At 37.3% G+C, this 25,799-nt stretch overlaps 2 protein-coding genes across 2 annotated transcripts; one reads left to right on the plus strand and one right to left on the minus strand.

The window, feature by feature from the left end:
* The first annotated feature begins 417 nt into the window (after positions 1–417).
* On the plus strand, positions 418–5,966 carry LOC104091033 (uncharacterized). Its single transcript, XM_009596278.4, has 2 exons — positions 418–572; positions 4,548–5,966. The coding sequence occupies exon 2, from the start codon at positions 4,577–4,579 to the stop codon at positions 5,786–5,788; it is 1,212 nt and encodes a 403-aa protein (XP_009594573.1). The 5' UTR covers positions 418–572; positions 4,548–4,576; the 3' UTR covers positions 5,789–5,966.
* A 790-nt stretch (positions 5,967–6,756) lies between these two features.
* On the minus strand, positions 6,757–19,743 carry LOC104091034 (pentatricopeptide repeat-containing protein At5g10690). Its single transcript, XM_009596279.4, has 12 exons — positions 19,359–19,743; positions 18,887–19,069; positions 18,625–18,757; positions 17,995–18,092; positions 17,723–17,884; positions 17,546–17,614; positions 17,047–17,182; positions 14,361–14,593; positions 11,852–11,929; positions 10,719–10,787; positions 10,158–10,334; positions 6,757–7,246 (listed from the first exon to the last, which is right to left on the minus strand). The coding sequence occupies exons 1-12, from the start codon at positions 19,644–19,646 to the stop codon at positions 6,971–6,973; spliced, it is 1,902 nt and encodes a 633-aa protein (XP_009594574.1). The 5' UTR covers positions 19,647–19,743; the 3' UTR covers positions 6,757–6,970.
* Positions 19,744–25,799: the final 6,056 nt, after the last annotated feature.

A 25,799-nucleotide genomic window follows, 5' to 3' on the forward strand; every position in this document is an offset into this window, starting at 1 on the left:
AGTGTGAAAAATAGTTCTGTCTGTTAAAGTGTGTATAGTTAAGTGACAAGAAATAGTTTCTAATTTTATTATTATAATAAGTAATTAATTTTTTTAATATGAACAAAATATAATTTTATAATTTTACTTTAGTATAAACAAAGTTTAGTAATTATACATGAAATTAAACTTCTAATTTGCTAAGATTGTTTACTTAGGCATTAAGTTATGATATATGAAGCGAGGAGAGCATTATTCCATGTTGTGCTGCCCATAACATGAGAGGCTTCTTTTTGAAATGGTCAAACTAAAACAATTACGTACTAAATATTTTGTCTCTTAACTGAACTGATAATCACATCTTTGTGTTTTATGTGTTTTCTCCACAGCATTTGGATGTCCATAATTTACGCACGGAATATAACAACAAAAATTCCAAAAATTCTGTAACTTTTTTTCAAATCAATATTTTTATGTCTTTTTCTTCCTTCTTTTAAGCTCCTTTGCTCCCAAATACCTGATTTGTTTTCTTCCCTAACAATCAACTATCTCTAATGATGAAGGATTTTCATAATCTCCTTTCATTAAAAAAGGTGCGTTTTCCTCTATATCTTTCAGTTTCTCCTTTCCTCTCTCTAGCTCTACTTTTTTTTTATATATAGAATTTATGCATTTTGTTTCAAGAGATTTATGATATTATATTGCTTTAGACATGAATCCTAAGTTATATCATCTTTTACATTCTTTAATTCATACAAATTTTCTTGAAAGTTATAACCTAAAGGATTTTAAAAAAAAATTGATACTATATCTTTATATTTTTCTTTTACGGGGTGGATAGTGGAGGGGATGGCTAACCACCATTTGGAAACAGCTAGCGTTTTCAGAAAATTACTCACTTCATCAGTAGTAGTAGTAGTAGATGAATAAAAAGAAAATGGTTTAATTAGGATAAGAAAAAGGAATATCAAAACTAAAAAAGAACAACCAAAAACAAAAACAAAACAAAAAAAAGGAAAAAAAAAGGAAGAGAAGGCGTCAGAATTAGGAGGTGTCTTTTTTAAGGTCAAACTGCATAAAAAGAATGTTGTTTTCCATTTTGTAGGAATATAGCTGAGATTCTTAAAAATCTTTTCGTCATCAATTATTGATATTTGATTTAAAGTGTATTTCCAGCGTATTGAAATTAATATCTATATTTGTAATGTGCACATTGACGGGAAGTTTGGTCAGAGAAGTAGTTGTCCTCTTTTGTAAATTTGGTTCGAACTAAAGAAGATACGTACAAAGTTTCTTCTCAAGAGTGACCACTATGAATTGGAAAAAAAAAAAAAAAGAATGACAAAGAATTTAATTTGATAAGGTGGTTTTTTATTCCTTTGAGTAGGGAACTCCTTAGAGTCAACATGCAATTTTATGGATTATGAGATGTTTTCTTTCCAAAACAATTTTTGTTTAGTGGGATCTTTTTTTCTTTAGGGTTTCAAATTTAAATAGCAGGAAGAATTAATGTTTTGGTCATAAGGGGTTTTATTCCCATTCAAGAGATATTGAAACTTGAAAGTATTACTTCCTAACCCTTGATAGATGGAACTCTATATTTTATTAATATCATTATTTATTTTCATTAATTTAACTTTTATTATCATCAATTTCATCATTGAGTTAGAAATTGGCTTGGCTTTGTTTCCAATTTATCTCTCCTATTCTTAGTATCATTGCTTGAGCTGCTTAGGAGATATATGTAGTATACACAATAGTTGGCAAATATTGGAAGAAAACCACTGGCCATTAAACTAAAGAATACCTATTCAGCTTTCTTGCTTAAAACGAGCGTAGGGCCATATACATTTTGCTATCTTTACTAAAAATAAGTTTGTAATGACCCATTTGACCCCTTCTCTTTACTTCTACTTTCTCACGTATTTATTTGCACATAATTAAAGTTCAACTCATTAATGTAGGCAGCAATGTATACAATCTCTTCCTTAAGAAAAGTTGTTATTATCTAATACATAATTGGTGCTTTATTGAGATTAAAAAGTAATTAAAGAAATTTGATAAGTTTAGAATGCACTTATAAGTTGAAACGTGATACTTTATTGTGAAAATGACACCATGTAAGCCACCTTTAAGCATATTGTTTAAAATATATTCACAATTTACAATATATTTAAATATTAGCCGATTTATTCAAACGTCACGACATCGTCTCCTAAAGTTCGAAAATTGTGTTTAGAAATTCGAATTTTATGTCATGAATTCTAAATTAGCAGCTCAAAAAATTAGGATACTTAATCTTGAAGTTTGGGTGAATTGACTAATCTTTAAATATATTATAAATTATGAATATATTTTAAATAACATACTTAAAGTGGATGCCGGTGCACTTCGCTCTACTTTATTTGTTGCTTGGCCGTAAGAAGGCCATACTCAATATATCATGATAGTGTAATTGTGCTTTACGGGTGACTGACAGGAACGATCCCATAAGGGTCTGGTCTTTAAATATTATTCTCATTTTTGAATGTATTTAAAAAATAACCTTTGGACCCGTGCACATAGTTATTGCTCTTCACACAGAGATTTTTTCGGGTTGGTAAAATTTATACTATATTTACTTTACCTATATTGTTATTGTTCACGAACTCTTTTTGTATGGGTTCAATTATTCACAAAACTCTACTAGATTTGCGTAACTTTGTGTGATCTGCAATCGACCTATCTGTTAAATTATTCATCAAAGTCTACTCGGTTGAAATAATTTCATGCTTGTTCAGTTGTTCACCAAACTCTACCAGATTGGTGTGACTTTATCTTATCTGCATTTGACCTATCTGTTAAATCTCATCAAAGTGTGCTTGATTGACATATTTTTTTTGTGGTGTTCAACAAAATATTTTCAGAATTTGCAATTCCTATTTCGATCAAACTATCCTAAATTTGCTCAAAGTGATCTCAAATTTAAAACAAAACATCTAAATACAAACACAAACTATCCCCAATTATTAATTTAGTATATAAAAAAAATAAATCAAGAAGACCCACTTTGTTTCTTTAAATACTTTCTAAGGACCAATGTAGAGTTTTGAGATTTTTAAAGTAAATCATTAAATCAGTATTTGAACTAAAAATTTAAATATAAATTATCAATATTCAAACAATTTTAATAATAATTTATCATTAACTTTTAGTTTTCATCCCCAAATAAGAATTTTAAGCTTCCAAAGTTGAAGAATTATGTGATTGTTGGTGAGGAAGAAAGATGAAGAAGAAGGAGCTGAAAGGGAAAATATGTTGCTTGGCACACAAGGAAAAGAGAGAAAATCCATTTATTAAATATAGTCAATTACGAGGACATTCATCTAAGACCACTCCCATAAGAGACACACCAGGTTAGATAGGATTAGGAATGAGGTTATTCGCGACAAGGTGGGTGTGCCCCTATTGAGGACAAGATGCGAGAAGTGAGGCTTAGGTGGTTTGGACATGTGAGGAGGAGGAGCACAGATGCCCTGGTGAGGAGGTGTGAGAGGTTGACATTGGAGGACCTACGGAGAGGTAGAGGTAAGCCAAAAAAGAAGTGGGGTGAGGTGATTAGGCAAGATACGACGCATCTTCAGCTGACCGAGGACATGACCCTTGATAGGAAGATGTGGAGGCCGAGGATTAGGATAATAGGGTAGGTGGTCTAGATTGTTCAAACCAGTAGTATTGGTATACACTCTCGCATTCTATTGGTAGTAGGTTTCTATGACTAACCGTTGTTTTCTTTCATTGTTGGTCATCTTACTATCTTGTTGTTTCTATTATGCTTTTGTATGGTTTTTTTGGTTATGTCCCTTCTTGTCTATATTTTCATTAATGTAGTGCTTATACTTTCCTCGAGCCGAGGGTCTATTGGAAATAACTTCTCTATCCTCACAAGGTAGGGGTAAGATATGCGTACACATTACTCCCCATACCCTACGGTGTGGGATAATATTGGGTATGTTATTGTTGTTATTGTTGTACCCTATTGATGTAGTTTAATTTGTGATACCATATTAATTATCTATTTTTATGTGGTTTTAACTTTTGACTTCTAATTTACCCTAATGACATACTATTATAACCATAGAAATACCTTAAAATATTTAAGACCACGAGTATTAAGGGTACTTTTGATATGTTTGAAAAATCTTTCTTTACTATTTGTTAAACTTCATATCCTGTCAGATACTTCCATATAAATGAAATGGAGGAAGTAATGTTTGACTTTTTTTTAACGAACCGATTTTCGGAACGCACTTGCTACTTGACTAATACGGATTTGCGCCATAGAAAACTCCCAATGGGGGGTTTTAGCGCTCTCTACGAGAGAGGACTTCATTCCTAAGGATCGAATTTGGGATCTCCGGTTAAAGTTGGATGAACATTTACCATCCCCACACTCCTTGGTGGTTAAAATAATGCTTATAGTAGAAGTTTTCCTGCACTATATAAATGACCTAATAGTATAAATATCTCGTGCAATGCTAGTGCATATGAGTTAAATTCTTTCTAAAAATTCTACTCTCAAACTACAGGTGTAAAATCTTTCCAAAAGAAAAGAACAATGGCAACAAGGACAAGGGACACTGCTCCTCCTGGAAAGGAGAAGAGAGGGACATCTCCATCTCCAAAGAGAAGCACCACCAACACATCAAAGACAACTTCTCCTGTCCGAAAACAAGCTGATCCAACAACTACCTTAAACAAGAACATTCCCAGTTACCTCAAACCAACAATTGCTCGATCCAAGAAGTCTGCATCCTCAACTGACCTTCACAACATTCAAATTAATAATAATAAATCTTCTCTTCTAACTCGAAGAAGATCATTCGATAATAAGCCTCCCCTGCCTTCTTCCTCACCAAAAACTCGAATTTCCCCTAATCCTAGGGAGAGAATTCCTCGTTCATCGTCATCTTTATCAGCCAAGACTTCTACTTCCCAGAAACCCCTTTTGGATAAATTCTCAAAAACTAGTAAGGATGCCATTGGAAAACAACGTGGTGCTGGCCAAAATTCTAGGCCAGTCCCCCAAAAAATGACAACCACGACCATCAGGAAGCATGATAGCACTAATGGTTCAAGTACAAAAGCATCAGTAGTAACAAATTCACAGGTTGAACAGTCAGAGCCAGAAGAAGATCATCAAGAATTAACAATCCATGAAACCGAAAAGGAAATGAATGTAAGTGATGGCGAAATGGCTGCTAATTCTGATGCAGGGGAGAATGATTCGGGCGTGGATGATCATGAAGAGACTAATGGAAATGTAAACAATGCGGAATTGGAGGAAATCAAAGCTGCAGCTGAATCGTCATCCATAGTTGAGGAAAATCAAGAACTCAAGATTGAAGAACCAGAAGAAAATCCACAGGTTGAAGAACCAGAAGAAATCAGCAATGAGCCTAATGAAACTGATTCAGAGAAGGAAAAAGAAGAAGTTATAAATGTATCATCTCAAGAATTGAAAGTGGAAGATGAAGGAAGAAATCAAGAAAAGGAAGCTGCCATAATAGAAGAAACAGAAGCAGTACAACAACAAGAACTATGTCTCAATCCCAAGCAAGTTGCAGTAACTGAGGCAGTGCCGGAGAAAAATACGACAGTGGAATCATCAAAACCTCAACATCAAGTGGTGCAAGGCAAGAATAAGGAATCAGTGGTTTCAAATAATGTGATCGAAGAGACTGCAAGCAAACTAAGGGAGCAAAGGAAGAACAAAGTAAGAGCATTGGCTGGTGCCTTTGAAACTGTCATCTCCCTGCAAGATAAATGAGTATTTCTCTTAGTATTAAGTTTGTGAACCAGCCCCTTGTTGTACTATGCTTATAGTTTTCCAAAACAACTTTAAGTGGGAATTGTATTATTTTCATAAATGATGTGAAAAGTTGATTATTGTTATGCTACTTTCCTAATCTATATACATGGAGTGTGTTACTATTACTTTTTGACGCTATATGCTCTCAAACGTATTGTATACAATTAAGCGATCGTTTATCTCCCTACTAAATCATGCATTGATTATTGTAGATGTTTGGTTATCATTTTTATTTCCATGTTAATGATAAACTTCTTGTATAATCAATAAAAATGCCCTTTCTACTTGTTGGTTTACGTGATTGCAAGAACCGATTTGAGGTGGGCAATAAAAGTGGAAGCGTGGAACCATCTGTGGGAAATGCTATGCAAAAATCTTGCGTGATCTTTGCTGTTGACGATGTAGTCGACTCTAGCCTCCAGTACAAGGAGGCCTAAGTCACGTGAGAACAACAATAACATATCCAGTATAATTCCACAAATGGTTTGGGAAAAATAAAATGTACAGTAGATCTTATCCCTACCTTGTGCAGGGTAAAGATGTTATTTCCTATAAACCGTCGGTTCTAAGTCACGTAAGGACCTTATTCATATTTAATTGTGTCATCATTTTATCTAAAAAGCCTAAATTGTTCAAAAAGATAGATTTATTTAATTAATTGTCATGAAACACTCCCTCTAACCCAAAAAAAAAAAAAAAAAAAAAACTCCCTTACGCGCGACCTGTTCCTTTTGGGTCAATTACGTGAATACCTTCTTGTTAATAGGTAAAGGTAAGACTTAAATTCTGCATATTTTGATATCATATTAAAATTTTGTGATCATTTAATTGTTAATGATGTGATGGGGAATCTTTCGTTTTCCATTAATCCTAGTCCAGTCAAGGTTCATCCATGCCCACATACGGGAATACATTTACTTATATAATCATGTTTTAACAACTACAAAGTTCGCATATACGTGAATATTTCTGTCACCAACATTACATATTGTTGAGCTAATCAAACCATTCAAAGTCGATAGTATTGCAATCTAGCTGTGATAAGTGACAGAAGAAGAACTCAGCGGCCAATAAGAAATGATAGCCTATTCTACAATGGAAGAAGAATATGCTCATGACAAGCTCCTTTGTTGAGGTATACTATCTACATATTTCAATAGGTTCTCTACAAGCAGAAGAATTTTGAACAGCTAGCTCTGATGAGGTTGGAGCAAGCTTATATAGCTGTTCAGATGTAAAAACTCCGACAGCCCTTACACTGGAGCTGTAAAACATTCCCCGCACATTTTCGTATTTTGCAACAATAACCATTTTGTACCTCTTCTCTAGCATTAGATCAATAACACGACCGATGGATGTTGAGGTTGTTACAGAAGGAGGTGGACTTCTCATCATTTCTGAAAGTGGCGCATCCAGCTGCAATATTAGGCATCAGAAAGCATTAGAAGTAACTCCACACCTAGGCTTATCAGTGGTCTACTAGACAACCAAATTAACTACTCAATAAGGGAATCAAAGCATGAACTTAGGATATTGGTTTCTGTTTTAAGATAACTTCTTTTATATCCCACAATGAACTCAAGAAATTTTTCTGAGACCAAAGTTCAAAGTCAATTTCACGCAAATGGTAAACAGCAGAAAGGATGAGAAATAGTCCACGCAGCCCGACATTAGTGAAGGCGTGGAGATGAGAAAACGCGAACCACTTAGCAGCTAAGTTGCTCGGACTCGGGTGCGGTTGTCTGATATGGGTGCGGATCTAGAGGTCGGATCCTTCATGATCTAAAATTTAAGATTCGGGAATACGGATCCAAGTATGGATACAGGTGCGGGGATTCGGCAAAAAATAATTCAAATATCTACAAAAAGAGTTATAGAAATATATCTAAAGTATGAGACATTATGTGAAAAACTTATAAGGTATTCTAAGAAGGAAAAAATATTGATCAAGAGGAGAATCCGAGAATGAGACAAAAGAAAAAGGACTGAGATAGAAATTTCTATATACAAAGTATTCCATTTTCTTCAATTTTACCTAACTTTTGTTTTGATTTCAAAAATCATTGTATCTGTCCCGAATTTTTCCGTCGATTTTGGTCAAAGTACCCAAAATCGGTTGACCACATCCGGTACACACTCACACCCACGTCGTGTCGACACGGGTGCGGCACCGAAAGTGAAGAGTCCGAGCAACTTAGCTTAGCAGTGTCTTTGCTCTAGTATTGCTGTCTTTCTACTTAAGTTCTAATAGTCTAATGTTCATCGGCGGCTTTCCTTTTTCCCTTCGATTTCATCAAAACATACTACCACTCTTATCATCTTCACAATGCTCAGTCTAAGGCATCATCAATGATACCTATGGACATGACTATTAACAGGTTCTCAAGCAACTTGACAGAGGACAAGAAGTCCTCAACTGTATCTTTCACTCTTTTTCTCTTTCAGTTGTATCTAACCCATTATTGAGCCCTGATACTCTGAATGATTAGCACTCAACTTTGTGTTCCTTTCAGTCTTTCAACACAAACCCCCTAATTCCTCCTCTAACTTAGGGATGTAAATGTGGCGGGCAAAGCGAGGCAGGGCAAGCCTTAACCCACACTGCCCTGGCCCGTTTAGCATATTTCCCTGCTTAAGCCCTGCCTCGCCCCAGCCCGCTAAGCTGTGTCCTTCCCCGTTTAATGTTTCAATTATTAACGAAGCGTCCAGAGATTGACAAGTATGGCGTAGAAGGCAACTGGTTGGGAAGCTGTTTCATGGGCTCTATAGCTCAAAAACTTTCAGTCAATTAAGCTCTTTATTACTTTCCGAAAATATGTGATCATGATGCTCTCCATACACCTCAAAAAATGCACACATACTTGGCTTGTCTGATTGGCGTTAGGTAGGTACTAGGCAATCACAGGAACACAGTCCAAAGGCCTAGCTCTCTGTATACATCTATTCCAACTTCCATGTACATAATATAGTCCCACTAACGCCCCAACTACCACCAGACAACAAGTTGCTCTTTTCCATTTATTCCACAATTTACAAGAATCTTTTCCCCAAAAAGCATAAAAGATCTTTTTCACAAGTTTATTCTTGGCACTACCTTGGTTGCCTTTTGTCTTTAAATTCAAAACTATCTTCCAGACTTGTTTGTTTCCTAAAATCCTCCATCATTCCTAGAACTGTGGTCTCGCGCACTAATGATGCTTCTGCATACCTTCTTCACATTGAACCAGCTGCACCTCGTCGAAGACCTTTACATGAAGCAGTAGGTATCTGTTCTTACATGTCACAATCTTAAGCAGCTTTCTTCGTCTCATCCACTACTGAACTCTCGCATTCCTAGTCTTCTGGAGTTTTTCTATAAAGTTTTTATAACCTATGCAGAAGCAGATAACTCCACCCTATGAGAAGGTAGGGTGATCAGTGCTCAAAATGAAGACCAATACTTCCCACCTTAGTCAATTTAATTTTTTTCAAACTACCAGGATAAGAACAACCAGTCATACCTTCAAGGAGCTTGACTTTTTCCATCAGGAATGGTCATAAATTTCCTCTCCATGAAGTTGGAAAAGATGAAAGGGTGAAAAATACAGAATTAATAAGAGATGCTTCTGTTTTCCTGCTTAGTTACTTGGGATTAAAAATGATAAATGTTCCTTGGCTTGTGTATTATTATCCAGTGAAAAGCTCTCGTTCTTTTGCGAAGCCTAATTCTCTATGACATGGATGCCATTGACTGGATGGAGATGTTTAGGAAGGGCACGCTGAAGCAGTAATTGAATCCCTTACAACATCTTGAAAAAATGTCCTATGACTTGCTGATTGAGACAGCTGTAATGTTTAAGTTTACAGTCTTCGCACAAGTGAAGTTTATGGATGGCCGAGTTCATATAAGCAGCCTGTCTTTTTCTTGCTTGGCACTGCCCCACCCCCCTCTTTAGTGTAATTCAAGACAAAAACCTAATAGACCCAATAATATTTGAAACTATCACACCAATATTCAGCCCACAGGCCCACAGCGATCAATCACTCACCATTAAAGCTCTATATTTTCAAGGATGTATGAACTTTTTATCACACATGAAGAGTGGTAGTGATCAGATTGCCAGATCAGGGATAAAATTCACAAACTGCTAATAGATGAGCAGTCTCCGCAAGCACCTAAAACATACAGTGTCGACGTAACCGAATGCTAAAGATATTTAAGAAAGTGGAGATTGTAACTGTACAAGAGTGTGTAATGTTTCAGAAGCACATGAAGACAAAGTAGAGAATAATGTCATGCGGTGAACCAAGATAGCCAAATAGATCATACAGGTCATAGATAAAGTACCTCATTGCAGTCTTCACGATGCAGTATGCCAACACAACTTCCCCAATCATCTACAACTGGAACAATCGAATCCTTAAAGAAACGCATGACCACTTGCTTCAGTTTCAGGGTTGCTTGCAGTGGCCTTGCTTCAGAAAAAGGCACCATGATATGCTCGATAGTATCACGTACTGACACCTAGACCAGAAAAAGAAGAAATTAATGTATCAATAGTTTATATACATATAAGCTAAACAATACCAAAAAATACTACCAACAGACTGGACAAGGCCAACTTTTATATCTTTATAATAATCCATAGCACAAACTCAACTTCTACTGCATTTACCTAATTCTCTACACAAATTCTTCAGTTTGAATTCGAGACTTAAGGATTGGGAGTGTATCAGTTCAGTTCAGAGGAGAAAAGCAAATATTACAGATATCACACTGATCGGTGCTTGAAATAGAAAAGGTAATGAAAGCTCATCTCTACCATAAGTACAGATACAATGCTTGCCTGGCAAACAGAGGAATTAGTAGACATTAATGGATCTGAGAGTGCAAAATGGGATTACATACCTGTGGCAATATGCAAGGGCTAAATATAGAAACACTGGAACCAAGTAATGCCTCAATCCGCAGAGCAACCTGCAACAGTATTAAACTGTAATATGGGTAGGTGATGTAAAAGATAAGAAAACAGATATCAATATGAAGTCCAAGAATCAGCACGAATACCATGTGAAACATCAACAGAAGGAAAAGCAACACTCTTACCCTTGTTTTATGTAAATTACTCTAATGGATTCTAAGTTACTGCATAAGGTTTAAAGACTACAAAAAACTCTTCTCTCATTCAATTCATTAATCTCTGTACCTAGGAATGAGAGGAGAATTAATTGCGGTGAACCCCACTTTCATACTGGCCCAAGACATAGAATAGTTAGAGGATCTAGACACCGGAGAATGGAAAAACTCATGTTTTGGGACATATTGAAGGGCAGAAGTCTCCAACATAAGAAGAAACCAAAAACCAAAGAGTTAGACTCATTGGAAGACAACATAGTCTCTCTGACGAGGAATACTGCAAGAAATGATAAGGAATCAGGAGTACATTCCTGAATCTTCCACAAAAATTGGATACTCAGAGATATGATAGCATCAAACAGCTTCAGATCAATGACAGTTTGCTTATATATGATTGGAAGATTGGGATAAGCATTGCTCATTTCTATCAATTTCACAAAGAGCAAGAGAAACAATGACCAAATGATGGATATTTCTTCATAACAAGCCTAAGGAAGGATATTTCTTGCTTAACAAGCCTTGATTTTGTTCTCTAAAGACGAAGTGGTGACAGTCAAAAGGATTTCCAAGGGAATAAAGTTCCAGCTGCGGACAGATTTACAGTGGGTTTTTTATTTTTACTTTCTTTTTTTCCATGTGGATAGGTGTCAAGGATGACATGTAGAATACGATCTACCACTTTATAGCATGGATGAACTCTCGGTGCAACTTATAGAGCCCTTATTTTGGAAAGGTTGGCACTAACATGTGCCCCATGAAGTTGAAAAACGCTAAGCTTAAGCATAAACTAAATCTTGCATATAATAAAGGAGCAAAGTAATTGGGTTATAAAAATTAAAAAAAGAGCCAAGTAATTGTATTATTTGGAGCTCAAATAGATGAAATCATCAGAGACTACAGCTTACCATTCCACCTCGACTAGCCCATGGTATTTTCTTCCATTTCGCAATAATGCCTTTCATGTACTGTAGGGCCAAATCCAACTGAGAAAGGATAATTGAGCAACAATTAGCATAGGTATTTATGTCCATAAATCATATACAACATGGTGAACCAAGACTTGAGAAGTGCGCTTTTGAAACATATTTAAACTTTAAAGATAAGATATAACAAGTCCAATAGCTGAATGATTTCACAAAAACATGTAAATTAAATTGACACAAGGTTGTTGTGTCTCAAATGGGTCGAAATGCAGTGTTGCAGACCTAGAATAATTGTATAAAACTGATCATCTTTCAAGGAAAAAGAATAGGTCATGTGAAGGGGCGTGCTGCAGACCTAAATAAGATATATAAAACTGATAATCTTTTAATGGTTTAACCGGTTAGATGAGACAGTTCACATAATTCAACCAAAAACAAATGGCTTAAGAAGTAGGAGCACGGTGTTTTCATTGCTAGTTTTGAGCAATCAACTTCATTCAATGAAAAACCAGAATGTGTAACAGAGGAAAAACAACGATAACTTCATGTTGGAACAATTAAAACAGCTCTGCGAAACACTTCATATAGCGACTGCTTGTTGTTACCACTCATATTTTTGAAACAAAAAAAGGAATATTTAATGATTAAGAGAATAGCCAGATAATAGAATCCAATATCTGCTCAGCTTATGTAGAAAATGTCTAGATGATGATCAAACAAATGCTAAAACTGATTTTATCCTAGAAAGAAAAAAGAGAAATAAATCATTGTTTTTCTAGTTACTTTCTCAAACTATCTTGAAAGTTGGGACAACAAAGGTATTACCACTATCTTAACAAGAACTTGCTTTAACCCAGGAAACCCAAAGGCAAAAGAGATGAAAGAAACTTAAACCATTGAGGTAGTCCTAGTAGTAGATGCTAGATAGATTAGCCGGTCACCGTGGCATAAGATCCTAATCTGCTTGTATGCGGATAGAGATGATGGTCTTCCACTGATGTCTCCAAGCCAACCATAATAGAAAAGATAGGTGAAACAGCCAAATAGATCTGTTCTCGATCTACCTTCACACCTCGCACCTCGCAATGCAAACATCTCTTTTCTCTCGAAACACAAACCCAATCTTAGAAAATTGAAGTGTGTTTGGGAAATTGAGAACATCTTATTACCACCTTAGCTGTAGAAGCACCTATTTTTATGCTAAGCATACAAGGAATTTGAAGTAGTGGGACTCTAGGTCAATCCAACCAACTCACACTCCTATTTACCCTAACGTGCCAGCAAGCAAGCAGGTTAGGTGCTATGCCTTAACGTAGTAGGACCTCAAAGTGCATTCTTCCATCCATGTGCATGACTCTTACTTTCATTTCCCCTTCCTATGTAGGAGCACATCTAGTTCTCAAGGATGAGTTGTAGATGAGTCGATTCCAGTGGAAGGTACTTTTCATGAACTTGTTATGGTCCTAATTTCTCACAGGAACTCAGCTCTCTGCTAGGAAGTTGAACAATTTTTTTCTGTAGCTGAGATCTTGGCAGTTGAGCCTTAAAGAAATCAATATTAAAAATAAAGATCATTATAGTTGTAGTAGTCCACGGATCGGCGGCAGTTGAACTTGTCAGGGGGTTTGCTGTAAAACTTGCCTTAGGCAAAACCTATATCGGAATGAGAGGGGAAAGTTAAGGGTCATATAACGGTTAATTCAGGATTCAACCATTGAGCCTTTTGGGGTAAAATTCAAGGGGACAAAATCGTGAGGCCTAAAGCCTTGAGGTGGCCTATAGCGCCGGACCAAAGCGGGCAATACCTTAGCAGTTGAGTTTGGGCCATGACATGTGGTATCAGAGCTGGTATCTACCCTAGTATGATGGTGGACAAACCTCAGCAAGGATGCTGGCCGTGAGTCCCTAAGAGGGGTTGAATATAAGCACACAGACCGCTAGTGGTTGAACTCGAAAAGGTGTTCACTATGAAACTTGCCTACACTGGAATGGGGGGAAAAGTTAGTGACCGTATAAAGGCGAGTTCAGGATTTAATTGTCGGGACGTCTTTTGGATTAAATCCCAAGGGTACAAAACCGTGAGGCTCAAAAGCCTTGAGGTGGCTAGACGGGTCGGGTCAAATCGAACAATACCTTGGCAGTTGGGCTTGGGCGGTGACAATAATATCAAAGAAAAAGTTCTCATATAATTCATCTTGGACTTGTTGCAACTGTGAACTGTCCTGTCTCTACTGGGAGGGGATATCCTCATTTCACCTGCAGAGCATTCAATATCTCCAACTTCGCGTTGCTTTTACTTTATAAAATTAAGTCGTCCACAACACTAAGCATAACCTCTTCTTTACATAAATCAAGAACAATGTCTATGAAATAGTGTACCATTGCAAGATGATTTCCGTGGAAAGTGGTACATATATAACAATCCAGAGTTCCAGACTTAAGCTGGTGTATAAGAACTTCAAAATCAAGAAACGTTGTATGCAGAAAGTACCTGCGCATTGTTCAATGCTGCCTCCATTAGGAGATGATCAGCTTCTTCATGAACTTTAGAGGTGACTGTTCCAGATGAATCCAGCCACATGCGTCCATGCAGCTTTTTAACCATTTCATACTCTCCTCTGACAGCAAAAGCCCGCATAAGAGCAAGGAAGAGATGAGGCTTTGGCCTCAAGGTAGAACCTTCACCAGCTCTCTTTACTAGTTCCCCATACACAGTCAGAGCGCCTATCATATTGGGTACAAATTTTCAATATGCAAAGTGACAATGGAGGTAACAGAAAAACCATCAACATAATTGTACCTTTTTCTTGAGAGTGCTCAGCAAAATATAACTTACATACTCCTTTTCTTTAATTAGTTAAATTTTACACACTATAAGCTACTTTGAAACAGACTAAACAACAAGAGGGCTAGATTTTTGCATTTAAGCAAGAATCTCAACAAATTGGAGATCTTCAACTTCTTAGGAGATGGTATAATGCATATTCATACTACAGGAAACACACTACATTAAGAGATTAATTCACTTTATCGAGTGATTTTGTGCATCTTTGTTTAGCAGTCTAAATACATAAAACAATTAATACTGATAAAGGTCATTAGTCTAGAAATATAGGAATTTTGGAATATTTTACACGGATCTGGCAAATATTCATTTGCATGAACCCATAATACCAATAACAATAAACACCTAAGTGATTGCTAATTCTTTCAAAATGAATAACACTCATATCTATACATGATAATAGATGATAGACTGCATCAATTTGCAGCATGAGAGGTATTACCAGAGTTACCCACTATCCTCACGAATTTTTCCATCTTATAAGGCACTTCTATGGACTAACATGCTCCTCATCCTCATGAAGGTGTTAATTACACTTCAGTTGCCTTATTAATGTGGACATTCCCAAGATATCAGCCTGCCAATAAACAAAATGGGGCCGATGCTATTGATACCTCCTTCTGTATATAGTACTGGTTGATCTGTGACAGCCAGGAGTAGGAACAAGTCACTTACTATGCCTGATATAATGTTGTGGGAAAGGTGATACTTTCCATTTCTGTCCAGATCCCAGTTGGGCTAAAGGCTTGTTCTTTAAAGTACAACCCTGAAGCAGACGGAAGCCTCACTTACATAAAACCTTTAAACTTGTCACGAAGTTGTACTAGTGGAAAGAAGCTTGCCAACAACACTTACCAATGTTTTCTGCACTCTAGCAAGTTTTTCATACTTGTCAAAACCTTAACGCAGTTGCTTTTACTCGATTACTGAATGAACTAAAAATGTGAAATCTCCTGCTGACCTCACCAAATAAACGGTTGATATTTTGTCTAGCTGTATTTCTTTAGTGACATACGAAGTTTACATTTTTTATGGAACATACGAACTTGTCTAACCTTTCTTCTGAAGGTTCTTAAGATCCGGTTTACTGATTTGCCAGCAAACAGTAATTTAGAAACCTTGCTTCTTAAACTGAAAGCTCGTCATTTAACCAGATTACTTTTCCATACTGATACACAAATCTGAAAGCCAAACCACTAAACCTCTGAGGGTCTGAATTTTTAGAAACTTCGAATCTTAAACACGGCCTGCTTGTAGGAAACTCAAATAGAAAAGACAACTTTGAACAGGTGCCATTTTTTAAGGACTTATTCTTTTATGAAACCATTTTTTAAAGACATAAAACATATACCAGGGAAGAAGCGAACTCAAATAATGGACATCTCCCAACAGATTAGTGAATATGCTTGGCCAGTAAGGCAGTGACAAGAGGAGGTAAATTGATAAAAGTCACAACGCAAGGTACTCTTGTTTCTTTTATCAGTTGGACTTTTACATTTTTTTCCTTATTTATTTTTCACTTGCCATAGAGACAAATGTACTTTTGATGACAACTTAAGAGGTACTCACTGTATCCTATTTCAATTGAGTTACTTAAAATCCAAAAAGTCAAACAAATTTCTGAACTTCCACCAACTTTTCAATTAGTCCTTGAAAATTTCCTAATGAGAACTTGTGGTAATAGAACTTTGTACATGATTTCTATAAAAACTACTACCCCTCAATCCCAACAAAGTTGAGGTTGGCTATACGAATTTCGGTAACCATTCACTTTATTCACGTCCAAATCATTGCAATACAACTTTGCTTATAAATAATACAGGAAAATTAGGGGATTTCGAAAAAGGATGTTCACTTAATCTCACACATCCCTGTATTGGCACAGTCCCCAGTAAGTTTATATGTCAATCCAAATCTATAAATTTTGTTTCAACAAGACATACCAATCAACATCTAAAGTTGATATCCAAACTGATTAGTTTGGTCTTTGTGACCTGAATCATTTTATCAAATTGTGAGTGGAGGAACTCAAAGCAAGCAGATACACTTGCACATAGAAAGGAGAATTCACAAGATATACGGTATATTTCTCATGGAAGCAATTTGTCTCAATTTCCATGACTGTAAGACCTTTTTCAGTAGATACTATGGTTTTTACTTTCAACGCAGATACTAAGATTCAATATTTACAATTATGTGTTAAATGTTACTTCAATTTCGCCAGTGATAGCCACCTCATGCTTATTATCATTTGGAATTGGCATGAGTTATTTAAGTATACTTTCATAACCATGAGTTATAGAAGTTTCAGTAATATCTGCATAGAGCATACCTTTTATTGTTCCACAATTCAAGAAAGCATCGATGATTGCTGTGTAAGCAACTCGATCAATATGCAAGTTGTTGGATGATTTCATTTCTATGACAATCCTTTGAACCGAAAGAAGATCCTGAGCATGACCAAAACCCTACCAAAAAAAAAACAGAAATTCTAAACACTGACAATAAATGACAGCAGAAAACCTAATTTCATCAATATTAAATGTAAGAGTATACATAGGTTTCCGACAGAGCATCAATTTAGCTTTTACGTTAAAACAATATACTTATATGGTGAAAGAATTACTACATTGTGAATCTAATTATAAAAAAAAAAGGTAGTATATGTGAAGACATTTAACTTCGTAAGAATAAAAAAGAACTAAGATCAATAGCAACACATCTCAGATTCTAACTATTGTTCGCTTTATCTGACACCTATTTATCTCATTTCTATAGTAGGAGTTCCAAAGGAATGATTTTTAACTGTAGAAAGTATCATGCACACAGACCTTTAGCAACGTAGTATAGGTGATTACATCAGGGAAAACGTCATCATCATCAACAGTTTGTGCTCTGACCTGCACCAGTCAGAAGTATACTTTTTCAGGTAAACAATAATCATGCGCCACATCATTTGAGCAAATAATGAGGCTCTAAACTGGCCCTTCGAGTATCAGAGATGAAACCTTCATGTCCTCAAAGAACTGCATTGCAACATCCAACTTTCCAGTCTCCACACATGCAAGGATTAGTTTATTATATGCGAGCTTATCCAGGTTCAGTCCATGTCTTAGTATTTCATCATGCAAACTTAACGCTGCCTCAGGACAACCTGTGCTTATGTACCCCTGAAATTTTGGCAATGGCTCTGAGAAATAACATAAATTTTTTACAAAGAATAATAAAAACAGAGAGATCCAACAAATCGGGAAGTTAAACTAGTGGGTAGGCAGAAGACCTTCATCAATAAGTTGTAGACCAAGACGGATGGATATCCGCCCTCGTGAAGTACATAACCATATCGTGCAAGAAGACCATTAGCACGGCGTAGATCCCCTGCACTAGAAACGCAGAAGTAAAGGAGGTATATTCAGAAAGCCAAGACATTAATCTTGACAAAAACAACTATATCCAATAATAAAGCACCACCTGACATTTTGTGTGGAAGCATTCAAAAGAAATGGAAGGGAAATAAAAAAGAGTAGTTAGCAGAGAAAGTAAGAAAAAATGAAGAAAAAAAAGTGTTTTTTCTCTTGTTTTATTTTCTTCCACAAACTCATCAGCCATCCCTTTCTTTAAAAAGCTACCACATGATACATGATTCTACAACAAGGCTAGTGGTAAAAAAAACTAGCTCTCGCTATTGCCATCGTTATCAGAATATATCAATAAAAAGGCACATAGCTTTGTTAAATGATTACGCTCTGATGCAGTACTATATTGTATGTATTCATGTCTGACTATATATATATTTTGCATGTAAAATGGATTAGTCCTACAGCCTGAAAATCTTGCGCCAGCAATAAAGATCTTGGAGAAACAGTAAAAGCGTGTAATGAATTTCCATTTACTCCAAGAAAAAACTTACCTGCTTCAATTAGAGAATTCAGCAGACCACTAACAAGGGGTGGCGAGAGGTATGGACTTCCAACAGCAGTACCTTGTTCAATAGCTTCAAGTAATTCAAATGCTTGATCAATTCTTCGGGCATCACCCAAACCCTTCCAGAGAAAATAGTAAGCATGCTTAGACGTATTCAATTCTTCAATTGCCACTATTCCCGACTGTGACCTATTCATCGATATAATTTTTTATGTACTATTATAGGGAATTCACTGAGCGCCAAATACCTTTAGAAGTGTAGCATAAGTGATATTATCAACACCACAACCTTCTGGGCCTGACATTTCATCAAAGACCCTTAAAGCTGATTCTATATCAGCACAATGAACACAAGCCTGCATCACTGCATTCATCACAATGGTGTTCAACTGCCCATGTCGTTTTTTCGCAATCTCAATTTCCTCAAAAATCTAGAGACAAATGAATAATTTTGAAAGTTAAAAGAAAATGAAATGTTCCAAAGTTAACAGTTCAATTTAGTTGTACATTACTGCATCATTTTACATTCTCTTGGTCACCATATATTGTTTTATCCAATTTAAGTATATCTCCTTAGCTTCATCCTAGCATTCTTTGTTGTTAACAAAGGAAATCTAACTCATACGAGCTCTTAGAGTCCTACTAGAAGTTAAAAGCAGTTGTTCAATAAAAGCAATGAGAGCAGAAATTGAGTAAAATAAACCCTATATTGAATTGTACCTGGTGGAGTTGTCTACGGCGAGTGAGGTCAACGATGCGGGAAGTGAGGGGTTTAAGATTAGGTTCAGAACGGAAGCGTCTTTTGAATCTGCCTAAATAATACCTTCTCGACTGACGGCGAGACACTGGCAAGCAACAAGACGACGACGATAAAGCTGGTATATGAAAAGAGTAATTTTGGTTCCAGCTACATCTTCTTGTAGGAAACAGCACATGAATATTGTGAGCAGGTAAGGCGTGAAACTGATGCATCTTTGCACATATTTGGTTCGTAGAAAGACTAACCATTGCTCCACATTTGAATTGAAGTTTGAGTTGGCTTCTAAGAGCCAGCACACCAGTGGCCAGTGGATAATGTGGAACACAGAATTGGACAATTGGCGGGTAATTAAATGGAAGATTCTGTGTGTTTTATCGCCAACATATAAATACCATTTCTTTCTTTTTGGTTTCTTCTGTTTTTATTTTAATTTTTTTTAACAATTGCACTTTTTGGGGGAAAACTCTATTTTTGACAAGTATTTTCTTTTGTATGTGAATTTTACCCCACTCGATGCTTAACTCTAATTTTGCATGGATATTATTAAAGTAGGATTACTATTTGCTAAGAGTACCAATTTTGTGTTTTTATTGTTTGTGGAAAATGTAATACATTGGAAAACAAATAGTAGATCAATTGTCTATATTTGTTTGGTATTTAATTAGACTTTCCTAGATTAAAGGGTGCCAATTTATATCCGGGAGGTTCAACAAACTTGGTGGCCTAAAGTCAAAAATATTAAAAGGTCCTTAAACTTCTTTCATAAAACACATAAACTAACGAGACCAACAAAAAATCCATATGACTTCGGTCTAGTGGTTAGGACGCATCGTATCGTGTGCAGGTTAAGCGCTCGTCACGGTTTTAAATTTTTTGAAGATAAAAGCATGGTATTTAAGTGAAAAGGATAGATGAATGGGTCCACTATATACCTACTTTCGAACTTTGCGCGACTTGCCCTCGAAGATATCTTAGTTTAAAAATATGAGAGACAAAATAACTTACTTTGTAATGTATAGATCAATTAAATATGACAAAAATAAATAACTAATTCAAAGAAACTGAGTTGAAGTTGAAAATTAAAATCAGCATAAGCATATAAAAGTAAAGTGTAGATAGAGGAAGAAAAATAGACTTAATAAGTAGCTAAATACACTAGTAGTATTATGTGTGTGTATATATATATATCCTAAGGCAATGGTTTCACCTGCCTTATCTTAGAGTCGCCTCTGTCTTCACAAAACAATTACACTATATAGCTAAGTCAAAATATTTTTTTTATTTATATATATTATATATTGAATTTCCTTAGCTTTTTTATGTATTCATCTTTTTATATTTTTACACCCTTGAGTGAAATTCATTGTTGCGCCACTATGCACATGAGAGTGTAGTTCTGTTGATAAACTTCAATATCAAATGTTACCAATAAAGTTTACTCGTTGATTTAAAGAAGTGACATAAATTAAAGATTTGAGATAATTGTAGAAATTTATTTTATCAAAATCCATCACTTCGATTAAGTCCTTTCCTCTTTTCTGAAATATAATAATTATTTCTTTAGGAGACGTCAAATGAAGTTTTAATATATACTTTCGAATTCGGCTTGAGAAATCAGAGTTTACTAGTTTTTTTTGGTCAACTGGATACTTATATATATATAATTACATCATAATTTGAGAGACTAGTGTTACGGGATCGTTTTCTGGGGTTCCGTGAGGACAGCAGGATAGCCTGACTACTACTCTTGCTTCAGTACTAACAAATAAATAAGTACAATATCGTGCTTGAACCAAGACAATCACACAAACTCAAAGGTTGGAAGATAACAAAATGAAAGACAGACAAAGATTGGAGGCCAAGGCCAATTTTCGGGTTTACTTCATATACAAAAGAAGGAAATACAAGTAAAGAGATCTGCCCTCTAACAAGGCATATACATGTCTATATATACAATGAATGTCCACAGGCAGCTAGGCTGGCTGTGGACCCGTCCAGCTGTGGTGCACTGCTTTGTGCTTGCATCATGTGATCTCCATGAATGTGTTGGCAGTCCATGTGCCAATGGTCTTGTCTAGCTGTTGTGCCCCAGTTCTTGCTGGAAGATAGTTGCCTCCATGTTCGCCCAGACAGGCTGTGGTCCTACCCAACTGTGCAGCACATGCCTTTGCTGGCAGTGAGTTGCTTCCATGATTGTCCTAGTAGGTTGTGGTCCCGCCCAGTTGTGTTGTATGTGACTTTGCTGGCAGAGGGTGGCCTCCACAAGAGCCTGGACAGGCTGTCGGATTGTTACCTCCATGTGCAAAGACCTTCTGGTCTTTGGCAGCCAAGTTTGGCTCGTTTTGCAACCCTTTAGGAGGATAATTTGGTCGAAAAATATGCGGGGCGGTACACACTCTCCCACTTGAAATGGCGACGACCGCGGCGCCACAACGGTTTAAGTATTCATGAACTTGATCTTTGAACGGCCAAAGAGCCTCATATTTTTCCCACGATACCTCCTCTGGTGGTTGGCCCTTCCAACTGACAAGAAATTGGGCACTTGAATTGCCCCAATCTATTCCTCGTACCATCCAATGGTTGATTATGATCTCGACGACCGAAGGGGTTACAAAAACATTTGGTCGGCTGGATTGCCTTCGCTCCATATCACCCTTATCTCCACAAGGTGCCTCTGACAGACTGACATGCCCCGACCCAAGCACATTTTCAGGTTGCTTCCTTGAATCCTCCAACTCTGGAGGTGCCATGTACGGACCCATGGCAGGTGGCTTTGCCCATGGTATGAAGTCCTTATTCTCCTTAAGGACTGGCTGATCACATGGAGTCAAGGCTTTGTCCACCTTGACCTCCTTAGTCTCTGTCCTGATTGCCAAAACCGTTGCTCCCTCTTCCTTGAAGCCTTTCACGACTTGAATCGCGGACAACTGACTAACAACTTACGGCACCCGAACTGTCGGTACCACACATGGACCCTTTGGGTCATAAATGTAGATCTGGTTGAGATATGGGTAGATGAAGGCCTTCACTTCATCCCAATAGTTCAGCCCCAATACCAGATCAAACACATCCAGGGAATCGACAAAGAAACTCACATTTCCCTGCCAAGCTCCTAAGTTGAGCTGCACATTGCGGACAACTCCTTTCACGTTGGTGTGTTTGGCGTTCACCGTCTTCAGCACGGAATTGCTAAGACCAAACGCAAGGCCAAGTGACTTAGCCTTTGCTTCAGACACAAAGTTGTGTGTCGTGCCGGTGTTTACCATGATACAGACAGATTGTCCGTTCAATCTTGCATCAAAGTGAACCAGTTTGGCAATGTCATGCTTCCCTTGGGCAGCTTGCTTCAAAGCAGGCTTTTTGGCTACTACCACGCCCAGTATCATGTTGCCAAGATGAGCTAATCTCGGCGGTTGTTGCACTTCTACTTCGGCTTGTTCATCATCTTGGACTCTCTCTTCGATTAGCCTCCGCTCGGCCGTAATTAAGGCACCGAGTTTCTTCAACGAAGGGCAATCCTTGTAATCATGATTAGTGTCCTTGCAGATGTAATAACCATTGCGGGGACCAACTTCCTTCTTCTTTTGGTTATACCAGCCGCACCAATGAGACGCCTTGTTGCCTCCTTCTCTGGAATCGTGGTCCGGGATAGCAACTTGCTTGCCCTTGTCTCGATGTCCATGGTCTCCACTAGGTTGGAAGTTGGTGTCCCTTGCCTTTGTGGCTTCTGTCCTATAATCATTTAAGGACTCATCCACCGCGATAGCTTTATCGATGTCTTGGACTTGACATCACTACAATTCCTATTTGGCCCAGTTTTGAAGGCCATCTATGAAAGTGAATAGCAAGTCATCGCTTGTCATGTTCGGAATCTGCAGGATGAGTTTAGTGAATTCCTTCACATACTCACTAATGGAAGTTGTTTGCCTGATCTCTCTCAACTTCCTACGTGCCTCATTGATAATGTTTTGGGGGTAGAACTGGCTCTTCAGTTCGAACTTGAACTGTTCCCAGCTCTTGATGGAATAAGTTCCCTTCTCCATATCGGCTTTCTTCCTCCTCCACCAAAGCATAGCGGTGTCGGCAAGATACATCGTTGCTGCCCGAATCTTGACAGCCTCATCAACGATGCTAAGGTGCTCAAAGTAATCTTCCATCTTCCAAATGAAGTTCTCTACATCTTGAGCATTTCGTTCGCCCCTAAACTCCTTCGGTTTTGGGCCCTCGATTTTGGTTTCACTTACTGTTACATGTCCAGTGCCACTGGCTAACCTTGCTGCCTACAGTTGTTGCTTTAGGGCTTCAATTTCCTCGTGCAACGCCGATACAGCCTTGTTAACAAACACCGGAGGAACTGCCAAAAAATTCAGTCATTTCAAAAACTCCCTTTCTTGCTCCTTCCTTGGCTAGGAGGTCCGCTACCTGGTTATGCTCCCTGAAGTTATGCACGAGTACCTGGATTCCCCAGTTGCTCTATCAATGACCTGCAGTAAAAAAATAATAGCATTATAATGAAGGTTTCCCTCTTTTATCATATTAGTAACTTGTTCAGAGTTAGTGTTGATCTCTAAGGGTATGAGTTTCTGCTCAAGAGCTATTTTTAGACCCTGCCAAAGTGCATGTAGTTCTGCCCCAACATTGATGGTATGTGGGTGACCCTTTATGTAGCCTAACACCCAATCTCCTATGTTGTTTCTGAATACCACACCAACTCGCCTTACTCATGTTTTTGAATATGTAGCTCCGTCAATGTTGAGTTTATAGGAGCCACATGGTGGGGGTTGCCATTTGACATAGATTGTAGTTGTGCTTTTATTGTCACTGTGCTTCACTGCTACATGATAGTATTCTGTAGCTCTAGCAATGGTTTGGTCAATAGGGATGTAGTTTCTCTTTTTTTAAAGACATTGTTGTTCCTAGTGAGCCATATTCTCCAAAAGCAGAAAGGCATGAGAGATTTCTAGTCAATTGTGTATTGAAAGGCTTATTTTTAACCTTATTTCATGTTTGTTCCCAATTATGCATAGAGAATGAGAGGTAGGGGGTAGCATTCATAGTTAGTACATTCTTGACAGACTCAACCAGAATGTTTTTGCATTAATGCATTCAAAGAAAATGTGATTGACGGCTTCCACCTCAGAGTTACAGAAATGGCATATGGGACTGACATTTAAGCCAATATTATGTAGGTGTTTTCTTGTTGGCAGTCTGTTGTGTTGCATTAACCAGGTGAATATTTTGATTTTATTTGGGACTTTGAGTCTCCAAATCCAACTAAAGTGGTCATTCTAGTCATTAATGTGTTCCAACTTAGAGTGAATGGGGTTATAGGCTATTTTTGTGCTGAAAATCCCATTACCAATGAGGTTCCAAATAAGCTTGTCATCAGTTTTAGTAGTAATATGGATGAAAGTGGATTCGATAACCTTGGTTATGTCTTTGGGGGAAGGGGTAGTGTATGGAATTGAAGTTTCAGTCTCCATTGGAATATATGGAGTGAATTTTCCAAGGTCAAATCATTATTATGCCAGGGTCCATGAAGAATGAAGCTTAGTGGTTGCATATTTGGGATCCAATTATCAGTTAGGAAATTGACTTTGTTCCCTTTATGGACAACCCATCTAGAGGCTTTAGTGCATACCTTCCATCCATCTTGAATGCATTTCCATGTCTTAGTTTTAGCTTTGGCCCTGCTCTGTCTGCCACTACAGTTTTTCCCCATTAAGACCATGGCTGTAACGATCCGACCTGTCATTTTGAGCTCTAGCACATTGTTCAGCGGTTTGAGGCCTTGAGTAGCTTCACTTCAGGTATTATGACTTATACGTGTGGTCGAAATGGAATTTCGGGAAGTTCGGAGTAGATTTAGAAAGAAATTTTTTTTTAATTTCGGAAGCTTTAAGTTGGAAGAATTGACTAAGGTGTGACTTTTGAGTAAATGACCTCAAAATCAGGATTTGAAGGTTCCAATAGGTTCGTATGATGATTTTGGACCTGGGCGTATGTTCGGGTCGAGAATCGGGTGGCTCGGGAATATTTCGGTGCTTATCACGGAAGGTTGACATTTTGAAGGTTTAAGAATTTCCTAAGTTTGGGGTTGGAGTGAATTTTGATGTTATCGATATCCGTTTGGGATTCCGAGCGTGTCCAAATGTTGATTTGGAGGTCCGTAGGTCATTCCGACATCAATTGGCGAAAATGGGAAATTTGGATGATTTTCGGGAAGTTTGACCGGGAGGGAACTTTTTGATATCGGGGTCGGATTTCGATTCTAGAAGTAGGAGTAGGTCAGTAATGTCAATTATGACTTGTATGCAAAATTTGAGGTCAATCGGACTTGATTTGATATGATTCGGATGCGTTCATCAAAGTTTGGAAGTCAAAGAAGGATTTCGATAGAC

This window comes from Nicotiana tomentosiformis, chromosome 8, assembly GCF_000390325.3.
Source record: "Nicotiana tomentosiformis chromosome 8, ASM39032v3, whole genome shotgun sequence".
NCBI lineage: Eukaryota > Viridiplantae > Streptophyta > Magnoliopsida > Solanales > Solanaceae > Nicotiana > Nicotiana tomentosiformis.

Excerpts from the sequence above, each read along its gene's own strand:
- LOC104091033 (XM_009596278.4), top strand. The coding sequence starts at position 4,577 with ATGGCAACAAGGACAAGGGACACTGCTCCTCCTGGAAAGGAGAAGAGA.
- LOC104091034 (XM_009596279.4), bottom strand. The coding sequence starts at position 19,646 with ATGGTTAGTCTTTCTACGAACCAAATATGTGCAAAGATGCATCAGTTT. Across the intron at positions 18,093-18,624 it reads GAATTCTCTAATTGAAGCAG|GGGATCTACGCCGTGCTAAT; the intron begins GTAAGTTTTTTC and ends TTTCTAGTGCAG. Across the intron at positions 7,247-10,157 it reads ATCGTGAAGACTGCAATGAG|CTGGATGCGCCACTTTCAGA; the intron begins GTACTTTATCTA and ends CTAATATTGCAG.